Source organism: Canis lupus, chromosome 37, assembly GCF_003254725.2.
Source record: "Canis lupus dingo isolate Sandy chromosome 37, ASM325472v2, whole genome shotgun sequence".
In the NCBI taxonomy this organism is placed as follows: Eukaryota; Metazoa; Chordata; class Mammalia; order Carnivora; family Canidae; genus Canis; species Canis lupus.
In genome coordinates this window covers 7,272,221-7,291,887 of record NC_064279.1, presented here as the reverse complement: position 1 = coordinate 7,291,887, position 19,667 = coordinate 7,272,221, and the positions used below count along the sequence as shown (strand labels likewise).

Below are 19,667 nucleotides of genomic sequence, written 5' to 3'. Positions count from 1 at the left end.
TTTTTATGAGTAAGCATTTATTAAACAGTTTTACATGTTTAATAATGTTCTGGGTTTTTGTTTTTTTTTTTTAAGATTTTGTTTATTTATTCATAAGAGACACACAGACAGAGGCAGAGACCTAGGCAGAGGGAGAAGCAGGCTCCATGCAGGGAGGCCGATATGGGACTCCATCCCAGGTCCCAGGATCATCAGGCCCTGGGCTGAAGGTGGCGCTAAACCACTGAGCTACCTGGGCTGCCGAGGGTTCTGGGTTTTATATATAATATTCTATTTGGTTATTTAATAAGGTGGGTATTAAATGAGACATACCTCTTTTCAGTATGATCCATTCGCTGAGCACCGACCTCCAAAGATTGCTGACCGGGAGGATGAATACAAAAAGCACAGGCGGACCATGATAATATCCCCAGAGCGTCTTGATCCTTTTGCAGATGGTAATTCTTTCCCACTTTTCTATAAGTTTTCAGGAATTTATTTGTCTTAAGTTGTCTTTAGCCCTTTGATTTTTTTTGGCATGCTTATGAATTTGCTTTTCTTTTTTAAAATCCCCCTTATTATAGATTTGTATAGATTTGGTTGAAGTCACAGATGCCATATTCTTCATCTTTATAATGCAAGTTTTCTTTCCAGGTAGAAGGACAAGAAAATAATGAGCCAATGCCATAGAAACGCAAAGGGTTAAAGGTTTTTCTTTTACTTTTGTTTTGGGTACGCTTTCTATACTTTGAACAAATGTGTTTTTCTGTTCAAAATACTTTCAAACTATTGAAAGTTTTCATTCCAAATCCTAGACTTTTGGGCTTGTTACTTTTGAGAAACTGTTTCTCACATTAGAGCTCCCCCCATATTGCTCTAAATATAGTTTAGTAAATGCACCTACTTTGCTCTAAGCATACTTAAAGTTAAAACAAAAGTATGTATACAAAGACTTTGATATTTTTAATAGTTGGAGTCTGTTTTGCTAATTTTAGTGTGCAGGTCAGCACAAGGGGCATAGTGAGCCTGATGGAAGCTTTCCTCAGGTGAGTTTCAAAATCAAAATTAGGTGCCTGTTTCTTAGAATTAGATTCTGCTGCAGGTTTACAAATTAGACTTTCAGCCTGCATGAATTAGTAGGGATATTCTTTTTTACTTGCATAATTGTAATTGATTTAAACATGTATGTCAGAATTCACAGGCCCATACTAACTGTCCTTAATTTCTTTCCTACAGCAGTACTGCTATATGCCAGTCCTGTCTGCATTCTTAAGGGTGCAGTTCAACACATCCTCTCTAGATTATGGTGAAAAAGTATTCCAAAGGAAGTCTTATCAGAGCTAGTGTCAGAAAGAATGACACTATCAATTGGGCATGATCTTCAGCATAGGAAATGTCTTAGAATTTTATTATTTTTTCCTAAATTGTGATGCTATACTACTTGTATAGCTAATTATCACATTTCTAAAACGTAGTGTGCCTCTGTGAATCTTGTTATGTACTGTTTGGGCTTCTTTAAGATATTTTGAAGTTTGAAAGCAAATACTGAAACTTCAACCAAGAGAACTAACACATCTCTTTGTACACCACTTTTCTTCTGTGTGCAACATAAGAACTGGTAGAAGTAATATATTTCAAGTAATATGTTTCCAGTTGTAATTTATACTTTCTAAGAAAATAAAAATGTTTTTGGGTCAACAAAACTTAAAAAGAATGAAGCCCTTTTTAGTAACATGACATCAGAGTAAGATTGTAGGTGTATTTTTAAAAAGTCAGCTTTTCTAAACTATAACTGTTTTTAGAACATTGTATGGAGAACTTATCTAGTTATAGTTACTTGTAGTCAGGATTTTAACAGCTTGCAACAGGTAATGTTTTGAATATAAATATCTTTCCAAAGTGTTACTAATGGTAAAGAGATAATTTTCTAGGCTTCTATTCTGCTGCTTGAAGTCAGAACTGCTGATGGAGACAAAGGCACGAAAGTGTACGTATTCCGGATTAGCAACCCAGGAACCCATCACTTCTGAAGACTAAACTGTGCTGTCATTTTGTTTTTATATGCATTAAAATATTTGTTTTAAACTGCTGTAGATATGTTTGTGTTCAAACAGGTTAAATTGATCAGCAAACTCAATAAAAAGTAAGATGTATAATTATTAAAGTTTTTCATCAAAAAATAAATTAAATGATTATGGAATAACGTAATATTAGAGCAGGGCAGTTAAATCAGTTTAACCTAATTATCTTTTATTTATTGTACTCTTGTCCTGTTGCTGTTCTTTTCTGCAGGAGGGAAGACCCCTGATCCTAAAATGAATGCTAGGACTTACATGGATGTAATGCGAGAACAGCATTTAACTAAAGAAGAGGTATGTGAACCTGGTTTTTATTTCGGTGGTTGTGAAAGAATGTAAAGAGAGTTCAAATTGAGAGACTTTTATCTGCTGCACACACAAGTAGTATTTTTATAGTATTAATAAAAATTAAGTTGAGAAGGAAACCTTATCCAAAGTTCTGCCTCCTCCCAAATTAAACTTTTCATATTTCTGTATCTTCTAGCCCTTGGCCCTTTGGTTATCTGGGTGTGTATGCATGCGCGCGTGTGTGTTTGTACACACATACACACACAGACCTATATCTTATGGTGGATATACCTGTGGGGAGCATTGTTGGTGTTCGTCTGAAACAAATGGCTAAGGGAAAAGTCAAATAGTTAAATCATTCCTTGAAAAACCTATAAATCTCCCCCATAAGATTCAGTTTGGATATGGGTGGAGAATTCTGAAAGACTCCTACCAGCCTTTACTGATTGCTAGTTTCAACAGTAAGCCTCCATAACTTTATTATGAATGCATAATTTGTTATATGGAATAAGTGAGGTAATAGAACTTTACTTTAAAATCATAGGGTAAATTAAATGTGCATTCGTTATGACTACATTATATATAGTACTTGCATAGTTAAAAATTTTTGTTTCTACTTTTTGCCATTTTTCTCTTATTACATAGTCTGAATTGCTATTTTTGTGAGTTTTTGAATGAAAGCATTTTGGTTTTCCAGTGTTAAAGATTTTACTTCATTGACTTTTTAAATAGCGTACTCTGTGTCACGAATTCTGTACTTGCTCATCTCTTGTGCAGAAAGACATTGTATAAAAACTAGAAATACAGAAAAGGAAATAAAAATGAGACTCCCAGTAGCATAGAAAGTAGAATGAGTGAAGAAGACAATGACATTAAATTGAAATGACTGTGCTGATGATATGAAAATACGTTGAAAAGGTTTTAGAGGTACTCAGTGCTTATTGAAATATTTTTAGAGAGAAATTAGGCAACAGCTAGCAGAAAAAGCTAAAGCTGGAGAACTAAAAGTTGTCAATGGAGCAGCAGCATCCCAACCTCCCTCAAAACGAAAACGGCGTTGGGATCAAACGGCCGATCAGACTCCTGGTGCCACTCCCAAAAAGCTGTCAAGTTGGGATCAAGCAGAGGTAATTTATTTTTATTTATTTTTATATTTATTTTTATTTTTAATGATGATGATGATGATTTTTAGATTTTCTCTCTAACATGGAGTGTATTAGCCTACTCTTATTGACCTAAGTTAACACAGAGCGGGGTGGCTCAACCAATAGACATTTTTCTCACAGTTTTGAAGGCTTGAAGTCCGGTATCAAGTTGCTGTCTGGTGAAAGTTCTCATTGTGGCTTGCAGAAGGTTGCCTTCTTGCTGTGTTCTCACATGGCCTTTTCTCTGTGTGTGCCTAGAGAGGGCAAGTGAGCTCTGGTGTCTCTTCTGGGGACACCAGTACTATCAGTTTATGGATGGCCCTAACCTTTCGACTTCATTTAACCTAATTACCTCACTAAAGGCCTGATCTAAATACCGGTACATTGGTAGTTAGGGTTTCAACAGAAGTTTTTTTTTGGGAAGACACAGTTCAGTCCATAACCTGGAATAAAGGAATATCCTTTTTGGAATATTAAAATAGATACTTCAGTATTGTCATATTGTGGAGATTAAGTACAATATAGTGATCTTCATTTTCTAGATGGATAATTTAAGTATCTGACCACTGGTGTCACATGGGCAGTGCTACCACATTTCCTTGGTCAGTTTATTTTCCTAGAGAACATACTTGGGGGTTTTTATTGTTTCATTTGTTTGATTAAAATTTTAAAATATTGTGATATTAGTAATAAAATTTGCCCCATAACCATTTTAAGTGTACGATTTAGTGACATTAATTTTACAATGTTGTACAGCTATCTCTACTAATTTCAAAACTTTTTCATTACCTTGAGCAGACTATAAGCAGTTAATTCTCTGTCCCCCTCCAGAGAAAATTTTAAATGAATACCCCCTAAAAAAAACAGAAAAAAACAAAACAAAACAAAAACAAAGGAATATCTCCTTAACAGCTTTTTAGTTGGTGACTTTGTTTCCTGTTTTTCCTTTCCAAAGTAGAAACAATAAAAATAATAATCTGTATTCCTACTATGAAATCTACCAGTATGCCTGTTTATTCTCCTTTACTTGTTTCTTTCTGACTTGTCCATACAGGTGAACAACTTCTGCTAATATACTATTTTTCATCCCTTGTTTCTCCTCAGAGACTTGTGTAATGTCAACTTTTTCTCTGTATCAAGGTTATTATTAGCAAACACAATGTACCCATTTTCCTCTTTAAAAAACAAAAAACTGCAGGAAGCCATCCCTTGATCCTCACAGCCCCTTCTAGCTACCATTCCACTTCTTTCTCTTCACTGCAAAATGCTTTGAATGAATTGTAGAATTCATGAATTATAATTCATGAATTGTAGAGACCTGCAGTCTCTACTTATCTAATCTTTTGCTTCTGTCACTCCACGAAACCATCTCTTAATAAGGTCACTTGACCTCCTTTTGGTAAATCCAAAGGTCAAGTCTCAATCCTCATATCCTGTATCATCCTATCATACATCCTATTTTTTATATATATGTATCAGTGGCATTTGCCCTTACTTGATTTCCTTTTTAGGTTCTGGACTTCAGTCTCTCCTGATCTCCTAAAACTCTCCTCACTGACTCTTGTTCCTCAGTCTTATTTGCTGGATCTTCCTCAGCTTCCTTTAACTTTGGGGTTTTCTAGTGTTCAATCCCTGGACTTCTTTTCCATCTAAATGCACTCCTTAGGATCTCATTCTTGTCTTCATATACCATCTCTATAAGACTGCTCCCAGATATAGAAGTCTGTCCCCTACATCTCTTCTGTTCTCAGGCCTGACAATTTTACTTGGATTTTTTTTTTTTTAATATTTTATTTATTTATTCATGAGAGACACACAGAGAGAGGCAGAGACACAGGCAGAGGGAGAAGCAGGCTCCATGGAGGGAGCCCGATGTGGGACTCGATCCCGGGTCTCCAGGATCACGCTCTGGGGTGAAGGCAGGTGCCAAACCACTGAGCCACCCCGGGATCCCCTTACTTGGATGTTTAATAGGCATTTCAAAACAGATTTTTCTAAAATAAAATTAACTGATTTTCTCTATCCACTCACCCCTTCCAGTCTTTTCCCATGTCTGTCGGCTCAAGCCAGATTCTTAAAGAGTCCTAGCAGTGTCATCCATTCTCTTATCCCATCTTAGTCTCTTATCCCAAATCTTATCCATAAATTTTCTTGGCCCCACCTTTAAATATATTCAGGATCTAACCACTTTTCATGGCCTCAGTCTCTACCACTCTAGTCTAAATCACTATTTTTTTAAGTGTATTTATTTATTTTAGTAATCTCTACACTGGGCTCAAACTCATGACCTCAGGATCAAGAGTTGCATGCTCTTTTGACTGAGCCAGCCAGGTACCTCCTAAGTCAGTATTCTAGCATAGACTACTGTAGTTTTATTTACAGACCATGGCAGTATTTTCCCAAACCCTGAAGTGGGTTATAGTAAACCTAATAATTTCCGAAGACTTCAGTTTAAGATAGAGCCTGAGGAGTTCCCATATGCTTGCTGATCTATGAGAGGATTTGGTTCTATAGAATATAAATTATTACTAAATTTGGGACACCTGGGTGACTCAGCGATTGAGCATCTGCCTTTCGTTCAGGGTGTGATCTCAGGGTCCTTGTAGGAAGGCTGCTTCTCCCTCTGCCAATGTCTCTGTCTCTCTTGTGTTTCTTGTGAATAAATAAATAAAATATTTTTAAAAATCATTAAATTTAATTCTGTAGTTAATAATGCTAATTTTAAAAACCAGGAAAGAGAAACCTCTCTGTTTAATTGCGTGCTCATGAAAACAATTTTTTATTTTTTATTTATTTTTATTTTTTTTTTATTTATTTATGATAGTCACAGAGAGAGAGAGAGAGAGGCAGAGACACAGGCAGAGGGAGAAGCAGGCTCCATGCACCGGGAGTCTGATGTGGGATTCGATCCCGGGTCTCCAGGATCGCGCCCTGGGCCAAAGGCAGGCGCCAAACCGCTGCGCCACCCAGGGATCCCTGAAAACTAGACACAAGAATTGATTGTGTGTCTTATAAAAACTGTATAGAATCAGATGATGTTTTCTTTCATTCTGGTCACTTAACACAGTTCCATCCTAATCAGTACTATGGGAATTACAGTGGATAGTAGAAAGAGTTTATTTTCTACCTAATCAGCAGGAGGAGCAGTTGCCAAAAATGAAGTTTTGAGTGATTTATGTGCTTTACTCACCTAATGGACAATTTCTCAACCCTGAGTGACACATAGAATTTTTTTAAAGGAGAAAAGTACTTTTAGCCTTAATTTGTTATGGTATTTATGCAAATCTACAAGTGTAAATTCTTAGGTTGGATAGAGCATCCAACTTTAAATATATAAAAGTATATTACAAAACATATGGAATACTTACACATCTTAAATACAAATTTTGTTTTGGCTTATGCTAAAGCACCTATTACTTTGATAGTATAGTGTCTTGCACTATGCAGGTTCTTCTATCATGGGCTATCTAATGCCTTGAATCACCTACTCCTTGAGGTGATTTTCCTGGTCTCTGAACTAAAATGGAAGCTGTGATTACTCTACCTCTAATCTTTTCTTCATTAATCTTGTCAGCATCAGTTAGAATAGTATTTCAAATGTGATTGCAAATTTCGGGGATTGAAATCATGTGGCAGTATCTAGCTATAATTTCCCAGGTGATCCAAAATATACTTACATTAGTTAAATATGCACACAAAATTGAATAAAACCACAAAAATAGTGTTTCTTAGAACTCATAGATAGATGTCTCTAAGCCCAGTTTGGGAAGTATTGATATAATTAAAGCTGAAAAAAAAAATAAAGCTGAAATTTTTTGATTGTAGATCTAGACAGAGAAGGCTTAGTGATTTTTCTCAAAAATAGTGGTGTATCCAAGACTCGCATTAAAAATACATTGTGTGTATTTTTTTTTTTAAGCTAGGGCTTTTTAAAACTTTACATTGTTTTTAGCCAAACATACTTGCTATAAAGCAGGTATCTCTTAAGCAGAGTAATTTACTCTCATTTGTATAGAGTAAGACTAAAACATTTGTTTACAATTTTTTTGTTAGAAATTTTCTAGTTTTTTTATGTGGGTATGTGAAATAAAGTTCTTTTTGCTTTGTTAAGACCCCTGGACATACCCCTTCCTTAAGATGGGATGAGACACCAGGTCGTGCAAAGGGAAGTGAGACTCCTGGAGCAACCCCAGGCTCAAAAATATGGGATCCTACACCTAGTCACACACCAGCGGGAGCTGCTACTCCTGGACGTGGGGATACACCAGGCCATGCAACACCAGGCCACGGAGGCGCAACTTCCAGTGCTCGTAAAAACAGATGGGATGAGACCCCCAAAACAGAAAGAGGTACATCTAGGGGAATCTTCGTGTGTGTTGGGGTAAAATATTGATTTGATGAGTGGTATGTTTATAGAGGAAATCTGTTCACAGCTCTAGTCCTGGGTAGAAGGGTAAATTATCAGCCACTTTGGGGATAAAGAACTAAGGAGACCATATACCTAATTCTTTTGCCTTCTTGAAAACATAAAATTTACTATTTTAACCATCTTAACTGTACAGTTCAGTGGTGTTAAATACATTCACAGTGTTAAGTACATTCACCATTACCACTAATCATTTCTAGAACTTTTCATCATCCTGAACAGAAACTGTATCCATTAAACAACTCCCCATTTCCTCTTCCTCCTAGCCCCTCGTAATCTCTGTTTTTTGGTATAAATTTGCCTGAATCTCTTTATTTTTTTGTGTAAACTATTTAAAGCTACTTTTTGTTAATTCTTTATGAGATTAGTTGTGACAAGTTAAGACTTCATAGTACATGTGTTATATTAAAATTTTAAAAAGAATTTTTAATGATATGAGAGAGTGCTTAACATGTGGATGAAAGAAGCAGTTTAGAGTTGTACATGCAGAATAATCTTGACTATACCGAGAAATCAGAAGTAGCTCAAGACACATGAAGTGGCTCTCTCTGGGTTGTGAGATTATGCCTGGTTAAAAAATACTGTTTTCCTATTCCTTAGTGGTTACTACGTTTTTGTAGTCAGCGGGAAAAAAAGAAAAAACCAGGATAAATATGAAATGAAGGTTAACTCTTTAAATGGGTCTCCATTTTAAGAATATCCTGTTCTTGAACTTGACCAGTTTTAACACGTTAGCTCTTTGAGAATAAGCAGTAATTTTTTTGACCGTGGTTAAAGTTTTATATTTCTTTACTTTTTTTTTTTTTTTTTTTTTTTTTAAGATACTCCTGGGCATGGAAGTGGATGGGCTGAGACTCCTCGAACAGACCGAGGTGGAGACTCAATTGGTGAAACACCAACTCCGGGAGCCAGTAAAAGAAAGTCACGTTGGGATGAAACACCAGCTAGTCAGATGGGTGGAAGCACACCTGTTCTGACCCCTGGAAAGACACCAATTGGCACACCAGCCATGAACATGGCTACCCCTACTCCAGGTAGGAAATCTCCCATTAGAAAGAATTCTTTTCCTAGAAATATTTTGGTTTCTTTTTTCTCTCTGGTATTCTGTGTGCTATTAACAACAATTTTTAGCAAGAATGATGGATTATAAAAAGCTTTGATTTGCATTTATAATACAAAGCCATTATAATTGATATTAACTATTTTATATCCCAAGGACCTATGTAATGATAAAGATTTGCACTATGGATTTTTACAGAAATTTCCTCTTTTGGTAGGTCACATAATGAGTATGACTCCTGAACAGCTTCAGGCGTGGCGGTGGGAAAGAGAAATTGATGAGAGAAACCGCCCCCTTTCTGATGAAGAATTAGATGCTATGTTCCCAGAAGGATATAAGGTAATAATGAATATCAGGGTGGTGATATTTAGGATGTGAATTTTATTTAAATGTTTTTTGAAAAAGTTATTTGGTCAAGTTCATATTGGCCTTGCCCAAATTTACTACAGCTATTCCATTCTTTTAGCTGTTTCCAAGTATATTTCAGTTCCAAAAAGTAAGAGATGAAAAAAAATGAATGATATGAAGCTTTTATCACTTTTGGAAAGTGAGAAATTTCAAGGACTTCTGGGACCATACTTTAAGAACTGCTGCCTTGGTGGTATGGAATAGCTCGCTGCTTTAGTTTATCAACAGTCCCAGGATTAAGCTCACATTAGATCATCATTTACTTTGTGCCTCACAAGATTTTGTATACTTAAGTTCATGGGTTGCAAATGAACACAGAAAATACTCTCAATGATAGCAAGTTGAAGTTGGTTTTCAATTTTCTACCTGGGACTCAGGAACCATTTGCTGATCTAAAGGTAGCCTGTGGTCATAGGGCTGGAACCTATGACGTCTAGATGGCCTTTACAGAGCCTTATGTTGCCTGCCAGTGTCTGCTGCTTTTTTGAGTTTGTATATATATGATTTTCTCCTTATTAGGTTTATATCAGAATGTTTTAAGTATGCATGAATTTCTGCTATAAACTTATAGCCTCCATAAAATGTGGGTATAGACACTCTACAACTTACTGTTGACTGAGTGTCTTCTCAGTTGCAGTCATTGATTTCCTTAATATCAATAGGAGAGAAAAGTCCAAGTGAATCTTAGGTGAAGTTTTTGGTTTAATCAAATGTCATATTTTATAGGGCTTTGGTAAATATTTTACTTTTGGTTTTTATGCATTTAGTTTTATGCATTTAACTCATTTTTGTCAAGCAACTTAAATATTACGATTTTTTGCTTTTTATAAAAGTGCAGAGATTAATGTGAATGGTTTTTCATTTTATTAAAATTAACCCTTTATTTGCATTTTGTGAGTTTACTTCGTTTATGATATACTGGCTCACCAACATGTTTATATGGGTTAATGTTTGAAAGTGATTAGAATTTTATAAGCCTGCCTCAGGTATCCTCATTTTCCCACATTCCTAATATATTTAATTAGCAGATGAGAAATATGAATGGTGTCATACAGATTTTAAATACAAGGTAGAAAGATGGGATCAATATTAATTCTTGTTTCCAAGCAAAAAGCTTCTAGCTAATAAACTGTAAGATGTTTTAAGTGCAAGTACTATTCATTATGTTACTACTTTATAAAGTCAAGACAATCCTAAACTATCTTTTACCTGTATTAGGTACTTCCTCCTCCAGCTGGTTATGTTCCTATTAGAACTCCAGCTCGAAAGCTGACAGCAACTCCAACACCTTTGGGTGGCATGACCGGTTTCCACATGCAAACTGAAGATAGAACTATGAAAAGTGTTAATGACCAACCATCCGGAAATCTCCCATTTTTAAAACCTGATGATATTCAGTACTTTGATAAGCTTTTGGTAAGTGTAATAGAATTAAAATACTACTTTTTATTTAGGACTTACAAATCGCAAGATCTTAATCTACCTTCGCATTTTCTTTCTTTTCACTATTAGGTTGATGTTGATGAATCAACACTTAGTCCAGAAGAGCAAAAAGAGAGAAAAATAATGAAGCTGCTTTTAAAAATTAAGAATGGAACACCTCCAATGAGAAAGGTAAGTACCAGTTCACTAAATCATTAGGTTCACTATAATTTTATGTTTAGAAATTTAAAATTAACCTCTTCATCTTTATCAAGGTCATAGTATAAGAGAAAGAAAGGCATGTGGTATGAGAGATTTAGCTTTTTGATCAATTATATGCTAATAAGGATGTTGAAAAATGAGATTCTCCTTTTTGTTCTCAGGACCTTTAAAACATGCTGAAGACACTAAGGTAATTAGTGGAATTATGTGAGGAATTACATTAATACATGTAATTTGAAGATGGGCAGTTCTTTAGCAGACGTTAAGGAGTTTTTTATTGTAACCTGTGGCTCTATTCTTTACCAAATTATCCTTTTTATGAATTAACTGAAAACATCGAACTTCAGTCACAGGAGTTCAAACTTCAGAGTAATTTGATGGGAATGTACTCATGCTACTATGTGTATGATGTCTGTGAAACTTACACTAAAAAATTAAGTCATAGAAAATCATGGAGTAATTTGCTTGTTCAGAATGCTTTTAATTCTAAAGGAACACCTCTTACTCTTTTTATCCCCCAGGCTGCATTGCGTCAGATTACTGATAAAGCTCGTGAATTTGGAGCTGGTCCTTTGTTTAATCAGATTCTTCCACTCCTGATGTCTCCTACACTGGAGGATCAAGAGCGTCATTTACTTGTGAAAGTTATTGATCGAATATTATACAAACTTGATGACTTAGTTCGACCATATGTGCACAAGGTTGGTTGTTTTCCTCAAATAGTGTTATTACTGGTTGAATATTTTATAACATAAAAGGAATTCATGGATTTTTAAAACCAGCTTATTTGTGAAATTTTTAAAATTCTGCAAAAGTAATAGCTGATGTATGCATTCACAGTAAAAAGGGAAATTTCACCGTCCTGCAAGACACTGAGTTAACCAAAACTAAATTTACATGTCGTCTTAGACCCTTTTCTTTGCACAAACATACATCATACATATACAAATGTACATGTAGAAGGAACTTTATGTCATCTTTACCTTAATGGGATCATATTAATCATTTTTTCTTTCATTTCTTTTTATTGGTATTACACTAGGATGAGAAAAGATGTGTATCTGAAGCATACCATTTATTGTTAAGGACCCATCTTTTTGCTGGTGGTAATAATGGTTTAGAATTGTAAAATGAAGGTTGATGTATACAGTTACTATCTTTTAAAATGTTGACTGTTAGCCTATATGATTAATAGTTCTCCCCAGTTTTTATATATCTTGAGATTGCATCATTAAAATTTTTAATTTGTCCCTTGATTAACAAAGTACCCTGGTAATTATAAATTTCCTGGTAAAAATATGTTTTGTATGCTTGTGTGTTAAGTAACATAAATGCCCTGTAATTTTTTTCTATATTTAATTTTGTTACGAGTATGCCATTAGTAATTGATGTGAAAATGTAGCTCTTTTTCTTTTTCAGATCCTTGTGGTCATTGAACCATTGTTGATTGATGAAGATTACTATGCTAGAGTGGAAGGTCGAGAGATTATTTCTAATTTGGCAAAGGTATTTACATTACATTATATTTCTAGAGAAGAAACTTTTATATCCAACAATGGGATTGTTTGGGTATAGAAAGAATTCAGAGTTAATGTTATCAACTGATGACTGTTCTTTTTTTTTGACTTTTTAGGCTGCTGGTCTGGCTACTATGATTTCTACCATGAGACCTGATATAGATAACATGGATGAGTATGTCCGTAACACGACAGCTAGAGCTTTTGCTGTTGTAGCCTCTGCCCTGGGCATTCCTTCATTGTTGCCCTTCTTAAAAGCCGTGTGTAAAAGCAAGAAGTCCTGGCAAGCGAGACACACTGGTATTAAGATTGTACAGCAGATAGCTATTCTTATGGGCTGTGCCATCTTGCCACATCTCAGAAGTTTAGTTGAAATCATCGAACATGGTGAGTTGTAATACAACTTTGTCTATCTTTTTATAAGACAGGTATCCAGAAATTTGGGCTACTGATTTGTAGAGATAAATGGAAGGGCTTCAACTACATCAACACATAGTTTATGATGGGATTTGTAACATCTAAATTAGAGGCTGTGATTCACACTGGCTTTTGCCTCATTTTGACTAATGTGAACAGATTTCTGCAGTTTGATTAAATGATGAGGTTGTGGAAATTACGAAATGTTATCACTTAATAGTTACAACCCTTGTTTGGTTTTCTAGGTCTTGTGGATGAGCAACAGAAAGTTCGGACCATTAGCGCTTTGGCCATTGCTGCCTTGGCTGAAGCAGCAACTCCATATGGTATCGAATCTTTTGATTCTGTGTTAAAGCCTCTGTGGAAGGGTATCCGCCAACACAGAGGAAAGGTTGGTTAACTAAATAGATTTTATTTTTCTTTTGATTTTTCTTCACTGAAGTTAAGGCAACTTAAATCTAATTTATTAATTATATGTATTTTTTATTTTAAAATAGGGTTTGGCTGCTTTCTTAAAGGCTATTGGGTATCTTATTCCTCTTATGGATGCAGAATATGCCAACTACTATACTAGAGAAGTGATGTTAATCCTTATTCGAGAATTTCAATCTCCTGATGAAGAAATGAAGAAAATTGTGCTGAAGGTAATTGTTTCAAATTTTTGTCCCGTATTTGTTTCTGTAAATTGGGTGTGTTTCATGGTTCAAAGAGAATGTTAATGTTAAAACAACTATTGTGTGTTACAAGGCCAATTTTACTATTATTTTTTAACCTTTTAGGTGGTGAAGCAGTGTTGTGGAACAGATGGTGTAGAAGCAAACTACATTAAAACAGAGATTCTTCCTCCTTTTTTTAAACACTTCTGGCAACACAGAATGGCTTTGGACAGAAGAAATTACCGACAGGTAAACTTTTATTGTAAAAAATATTTTCAAGGGGTGCCTGGCTGGTTCAGTGAGTAGAGCATGTGACTCTTGATCTCAGAGTTGTGAGTTCAAGTCCCACATTGGTCATGGACCCCACTTTTTAAAAAGGGTATGTATGTATGTATGTATGTATTTATTTATTTATTTATTTAAAGATTTCTTTATTCATGAGAGACACACACACACAGGCAGAGGGAGAAGCAGACTCTATGCAGGGTGCCTGATGCAGGACTGGATCCCGGACCCCAGGATCCCAGGATCACGTCCCGAGCCAAAGGCAGATGCTCAACCGCTGAGCCACCCAGGCGTCCCTAAAAAATATTTTTTTTTTTTTTTTTTAAAGATTTTATTTATTTATTCATGATAGTCACACGGAGAGAGACAGAGAGGCAGAGACACAGGCAGAGGGAGAAGCAGGCTCCATGCACCGGGAGCCCGACGTGGGATTCGATCCCGGGTCTCCAGGATCGCGCCCTGGGCCAAAGGCAGGCGCCAAACCTCTGCACCACCCAGAGATCCCCCCTAAAAAATATTTTTAAAAAATGCTTTCAACTAATTCTTCAGTCAGAGTGAATAAATGTTAACGTATTATTTTTTTCCTGGTTACCTCATAGTATGTGCCTGATTGTGAAAGGAAATTGATTTTAGTCAACCATTTAACTTCGTTTTGATTTTGCATCCTAGGATAAATACCCAACTATGAATTAATGTCTTTGTCAGTTAAATGAAATGCTTAATCTGGCTAGGAATACATGATTACAGTCTAACCTTAAATCACTTTGACTTCTACTCACATTTATGTTTTTTGGTCACCTTTCTCTTAAGGGTTTTAAAACCGGAGTTAACTCTTCTCAGCATTTTTGCAGACCTGAATATATCTAAAAGGTTTTTTTCCTTCTCTTTTTAGTTAGTTGATACTACTGTGGAGTTGGCAAACAAAGTAGGTGCGGCAGAAATTATATCCAGAATTGTGGATGATCTGAAAGATGAAGCTGAACAGTACAGAAAAATGGTGATGGAGACAATTGAGAAAATTATGGGCAACTTGGGAGCAGCAGATATTGATCATAAACTTGAAGAACAGCTGATTGATGGTATTCTTTATGCTTTCCAAGAACAGACTACAGAGGTAAGGATACTAATTATTTTGGCAAATTGCTGCTGACTTTCATATTTGTAAAACACATTACTTTTCAAGCAAGTAATTATCACTAAAATGTAATTGGATTTAAAATGTTTTAAATGTTCATGTTCTCATTCCAGTTGTCTGAGGAAATACGCTTACTTAAGTTTTTAGATTACATTTTGTTATATTAGTATTTTTAAACTATTCAATCACAAACGGAATTATCTAGTTCTCAGTGAATATAGTTTAAAAATATAACTCAGCTTTTTTTTTTTTTAGGACTCAGTAATGTTGAATGGCTTCGGCACAGTGGTCAATGCTCTTGGCAAACGAGTCAAACCTTACTTGCCTCAGATCTGTGGTACAGTTTTGTGGCGTTTAAATAACAAATCAGCAAAAGTCAGGCAACAGGCAGCTGACTTGATCTCTCGAACTGCTGTTGTCATGAAGACTTGTCAAGAGGTAAACTTTTGTATGAGGTTCTTATTTCCTCACCATATAGTTTCATGTAAATGGTAACATTTTAACATGTTTTTTTTTTTTTTTATTATTACAGGAAAAGTTGATGGGGCACTTGGGTGTTGTTTTGTATGAATATTTGGGTGAAGAGTACCCTGAAGTATTGGGCAGCATTCTGGGAGCACTGAAGGCCATTGTAAATGTAATAGGTATGGAAATTGCTGGTCATGTAAGAATTTTTTTGTTTTGTTTTTTAAACTTTTTTGTTGAAAGTAAAATATAGAATTATATTTAGGAGTTGAGTGATTTCTGAGATTTTGTTTTTTAAGCACTTTAAAATTAGAGTAAAGTCAGGATGTCACAATAGTCTTGTTTCCTAAAACTCATTTATGTACTTTAAAACGAGAAAAGAGGGCAAGTTTAGGACTGTAAGAGAAGTGGGAATAGTTACAACTCAAAAAACTTTGAAGTCCAATGGAATAGAGAATCCTAATAAAAATAGTTTCTCACCTGAAATGTATTTGGGGGGTAGGGTGGGAGGAGACAATGCTGAAGTTTTAGTTTAGTTTTAGGACAAAATATATATTTAACCTTGAATTAGTAAATGATTATGGCAGGTTTTTCTGTTGGCTATTATGTTCCAGTAACATAACCAGGGAGAAAGTGAATTTTTCAAGTTGTGGTCTCATTTTTATATCTAATTCTTTATCCATTCAGTTTTCAAACTCAAAGTAAAGATAGGAGTATATTACAAATGCTCTTGGGTATGGAGAGCGAAGATTTTATTATTTAAGGACATCATGATGAAGCAAACAAATGGTCTCTTGTGTTTAATCTTTCATTGCAATTGAACATGACTGTTGGGAAAGTAACTTCTCTTTGGTTCAGAGGAGCCAAAATAACCTAGCAGGAGGTCAGAATAGCTGGCTGTGAGAGCCACTTTTTCTCATTTTATTTAGTAAGGGGTTTTTATGCAATGTAGGAGATCTTTGAACCATTGCATTTACATATAACCCCCAATCTAGCCCTGTCTTCTATACTTGATTTGCCAAAAATCAGTTACTTGGCCACTTGTGGGGCTCTGGTTTTCAGGGAGTTGTAAACCATATTGTTGATCAGGGAAACATGGGAAAAGCAATGGAGAGAGAATCAGAACAAGCAATTCTAGTTAGAGCAAGAGCCCCTGCCAGCTGCCTCCTTTTTTCTCTCTTCATAGGTGTAAATACCATCCAAGTATGCCCTGCATTGCAGGGAGACTGGAGATCTGTTTGTTTTGCAGTTAAAGGGTAAGGGGGCCCTTCCTGGAAAATTTTGCTTTAATTTACATGTCTACCTCTGGCTTATATTGTTGTGTATGGCCGGAACATAAACTGTCCCCATATTTAAATGTGAGTGTACAAATACATTTCAGAACCAGATAAAACTTTTTTTTGTTGTTGAGTATCCCATCATTCTTTAAATCACTTCACTAATTTCTTTCATTTCTATGCATAATCAGAAGTTTTAATAAAAAGTTAAAAACAATACTGAGTCTGGTCAGAATCTGGGGCTTTTTCTTTCCATAGGCAGCTGTAAGTTTATATATATGCCTAGTCATGTGTATTACATTGCTAAGTAAAAGGTAAAATGAACAAAGGGTATTGTTCAAGAGTTTATTGATAGTGTGTTGACTTCTATTAAATAGGTATGCATAAGATGACCCCACCAATTAAAGATCTCCTGCCTAGACTCACCCCCATCTTAAAGAACAGGCATGAAAAAGTACAAGAAAATTGTATTGATCTTGTTGGACGTATTGCTGACAGGTAAGTAGATTACTTAAACATTTTTATGAGCTGTTTGGTTGGTTGTGAGCTTTTGGTTTTAACAGTTAGCCACTTTTTATTCACTGCACATTTCTTTAATGTTGTTAATAGAAGTATATATGATAAGACTACCCAGTGAAATTTTCAGTGAAATTTCAATTTAGATGGTAATGAAGAGGTGGCAATATAGTTTTAAGACTAAACCATCCTTTCTGAAGAGTAACATTTTTTTATTTAATGCTTAAACTGAGTAGGTAATCATGTTTTGAGAATTGAATTTTTGTAAGATTACCTTCTAAAATTTCTTGTTATGGAACAAATTAACTTTTTTCTTTTTAAATAGGGGAGCTGAGTATGTGTCTGCAAGAGAATGGATGAGGATTTGCTTTGAACTTCTGGAGCTCTTAAAAGCTCACAAAAAAGCTATTCGTAGAGCCACAGTCAACACATTTGGCTACATTGCAAAGGCCATTGGGTGAGTATTACTTACTTTTATACATATGTTTTTAACTTTGTAATAAACCCATTGTGTTGAAAAACTTGTTTCTTAAGTAATCTCTAAAGGGCATGGTATGAGTAATGCAATTGAGAAAAAGCACATTTAACCGATGACCTTCAATATTTGAGATGTTTTCTTAAATTTCAAATTGAATTAAAATAGGAGAGCTTTAGGTTTTTAAAAAAAGTATATATATATATATTTATTTATTTATTTTTAGAGAGTAAGCACGGTGGGGAGTGGCAGAGGGGGAGAGAGAGAGTCCTAAGCAAATTTGGGGCTCAATCTCATGACCCTGAGATCATGACCTGAGCTGAGATCAAGAGTCAGACGCTTAATTGACTGAGCCACCCAGGCACCCCTAGATGGAGAGTCTTATATTTTAATTTAATCACACCGCAGATATTTTCAGAAAGGAAAATGGTACCATCTTTAGAATCATTCCAAATTTTTGTTGGTCTTTTTCAGGATATTTTTTAAAAATGTTATGGCCAGTTCTTAATAAAATAGCATAATTTAAGTTTCATGTTCATGCTTTGTGTGTGTTTGTTTTATTTTGTTTTCAGATTTTATCTGAGAGAGTGCAAGCATGAGGTTGGGGGAAGGGCGGGGGTGGGTGGGGGAGCAGGGAGCAGATTCCCCAGTGAGCAATGAGCCCAATGCAGGGCTTGATTCTGGGATCCTGAGAGCATGACCAGGGCCAAAGGCAGACACTTAACAGACCGAGCCACCCAGACACCCCAATACTTTGTGTTTTAAAAATATTTATCTAAGATGAATCCACCAACAACTGAAATTGTAACTGTTAGATAATCTATGGTTATTTACTTCCACTTCCTCAGAACCAAACTAGAAAAAAATAGTCATTTTAGAAAATGAGATACCATGTATACATGGGGCTTAATGACAAAATATTTTCTTTTTCTTTCTTTTTTTTTGACAATATTTTCAAGCGGTAAAACATAATAAAAGTCAGCTTAATTAGAGTCCTCACCCCTTCACCCTCTTTTTGGTAGCAGTAATTATTTCAGCAGTGATATATTCAAGACATTTGCAGTGAGTAGCTTTTATGTTTTTTTTTTAGCTCCCGTGTCTTTCCAAGTTTGTGGTAAAATAAATTCTGGAAGAAGTATACGTATGTAATAAGGTATATGGGAGAGAAGATAAGGAAAGTAGATCTTGTGTGTTGGGGCATGAGAGACCACAGTTTGGATATTGCCTAGCTCTACTGGCCATGTTTTGACCATTCTAGAATTGTTCAGTCTAAACATTTAATTAAGCTTCTTTATATTAGGAAGTTCATTAAAGACTGAATCCACGGGCGCCTGGGTGGCTTAGTCGGTTAAGCATCTGCTTTGGCTCAGGTCATGATCTCAGGGTCTTGGAATTGACCCGCACATCAGGCTCTTGGCTCAGCTGGGAGCTCAGCGGGAACCTGCTTCTCCTTGTTTCCCCCTCTCCCCCCAATCTGTGCGTGCGCTCTCTTTCTCTCTCTCTCTCTCTCTCTCTCTCTCTCTCTCTCTCTCAAAATCTTAAGTAAAACACATTTAAAAAATATGAACCCATTAAATTTTTTTCTTCAAAAGATTTTTTAATTTAAATGAAATTATTGGGATGCCTGGGTGGCTTAGTGGTTGAGCGTCTGCCTTTGGCTCAGGGCCTGATCCTGGATTCCTGAGATCGAGTCCCTCATCAGGCTCCTTGCATGGAGCCTGCTTCTCCTCCCTCTGCCTGTCTCTGCCTCTCTCTCTCTCTGTCTCTCATGAATAAATAAATAAAATCTTAAAAAAAATAAATGACGTTCTTCAGTAGAAACAAATGCCAGTGCCAAATTACTTTAGAGTATTATATTTTATCATAAAATTACAAAGTTCCCAGTAATTGTTTAAT

The 19,667-nt window shown here is 35.6% G+C and overlaps 1 protein-coding gene across 4 annotated transcripts in view; it reads left to right on the top strand.

Annotated features, from left to right (window-relative positions):
• The window catches only part of SF3B1 (splicing factor 3b subunit 1), a 62,562-nt gene that overhangs the window by 37,928 nt on the left and 4,967 nt on the right, over positions 1 to 19,667 (top strand). The window contains exons 5-24 of one of the 4 annotated variants that reach the window (XR_007408877.1): positions 323 to 437; positions 2,272 to 2,351; positions 3,302 to 3,472; positions 7,602 to 7,839; positions 8,738 to 8,950; positions 9,194 to 9,315; positions 10,603 to 10,800; positions 10,897 to 10,998; positions 11,550 to 11,729; positions 12,448 to 12,534; positions 12,662 to 12,932; positions 13,208 to 13,353; positions 13,460 to 13,606; positions 13,742 to 13,867; positions 14,796 to 15,017; positions 15,294 to 15,476; positions 15,571 to 15,682; positions 16,690 to 16,759; positions 17,158 to 17,278; positions 17,622 to 17,678. Coding sequence is in view for 2 of the 4 variants with exons in the window: in XM_035710795.2 (XP_035566688.1) it covers positions 323 to 437; positions 2,272 to 2,351; positions 3,302 to 3,472; positions 7,602 to 7,839; positions 8,738 to 8,950; positions 9,194 to 9,315; positions 10,603 to 10,800; positions 10,897 to 10,998; positions 11,550 to 11,729; positions 12,448 to 12,534; positions 12,662 to 12,932; positions 13,208 to 13,353; positions 13,460 to 13,606; positions 13,742 to 13,867; positions 14,796 to 15,017; positions 15,294 to 15,476; positions 15,571 to 15,682; positions 17,158 to 17,278; positions 17,622 to 17,753; positions 18,862 to 18,889 (2,994 nt within the window). In the remaining 2 variants the exon portion in view is untranslated. Of the gene's footprint in view, positions 1 to 322; positions 438 to 1,910; positions 1,967 to 2,271; positions 2,352 to 3,301; positions 3,473 to 7,601; positions 7,840 to 8,737; positions 8,951 to 9,193; positions 9,316 to 10,602; positions 10,801 to 10,896; positions 10,999 to 11,549; positions 11,730 to 12,447; positions 12,535 to 12,661; positions 12,933 to 13,207; positions 13,354 to 13,459; positions 13,607 to 13,741; positions 13,868 to 14,795; positions 15,018 to 15,293; positions 15,477 to 15,570; positions 15,683 to 16,689; positions 16,760 to 17,157; positions 17,279 to 17,621; positions 17,754 to 18,861; positions 19,304 to 19,667 lie in introns of those variants that run through there. The other 3 variants (XM_035710795.2, XM_025441866.3, XR_003134332.3) reach the window with 3 other exon arrangements.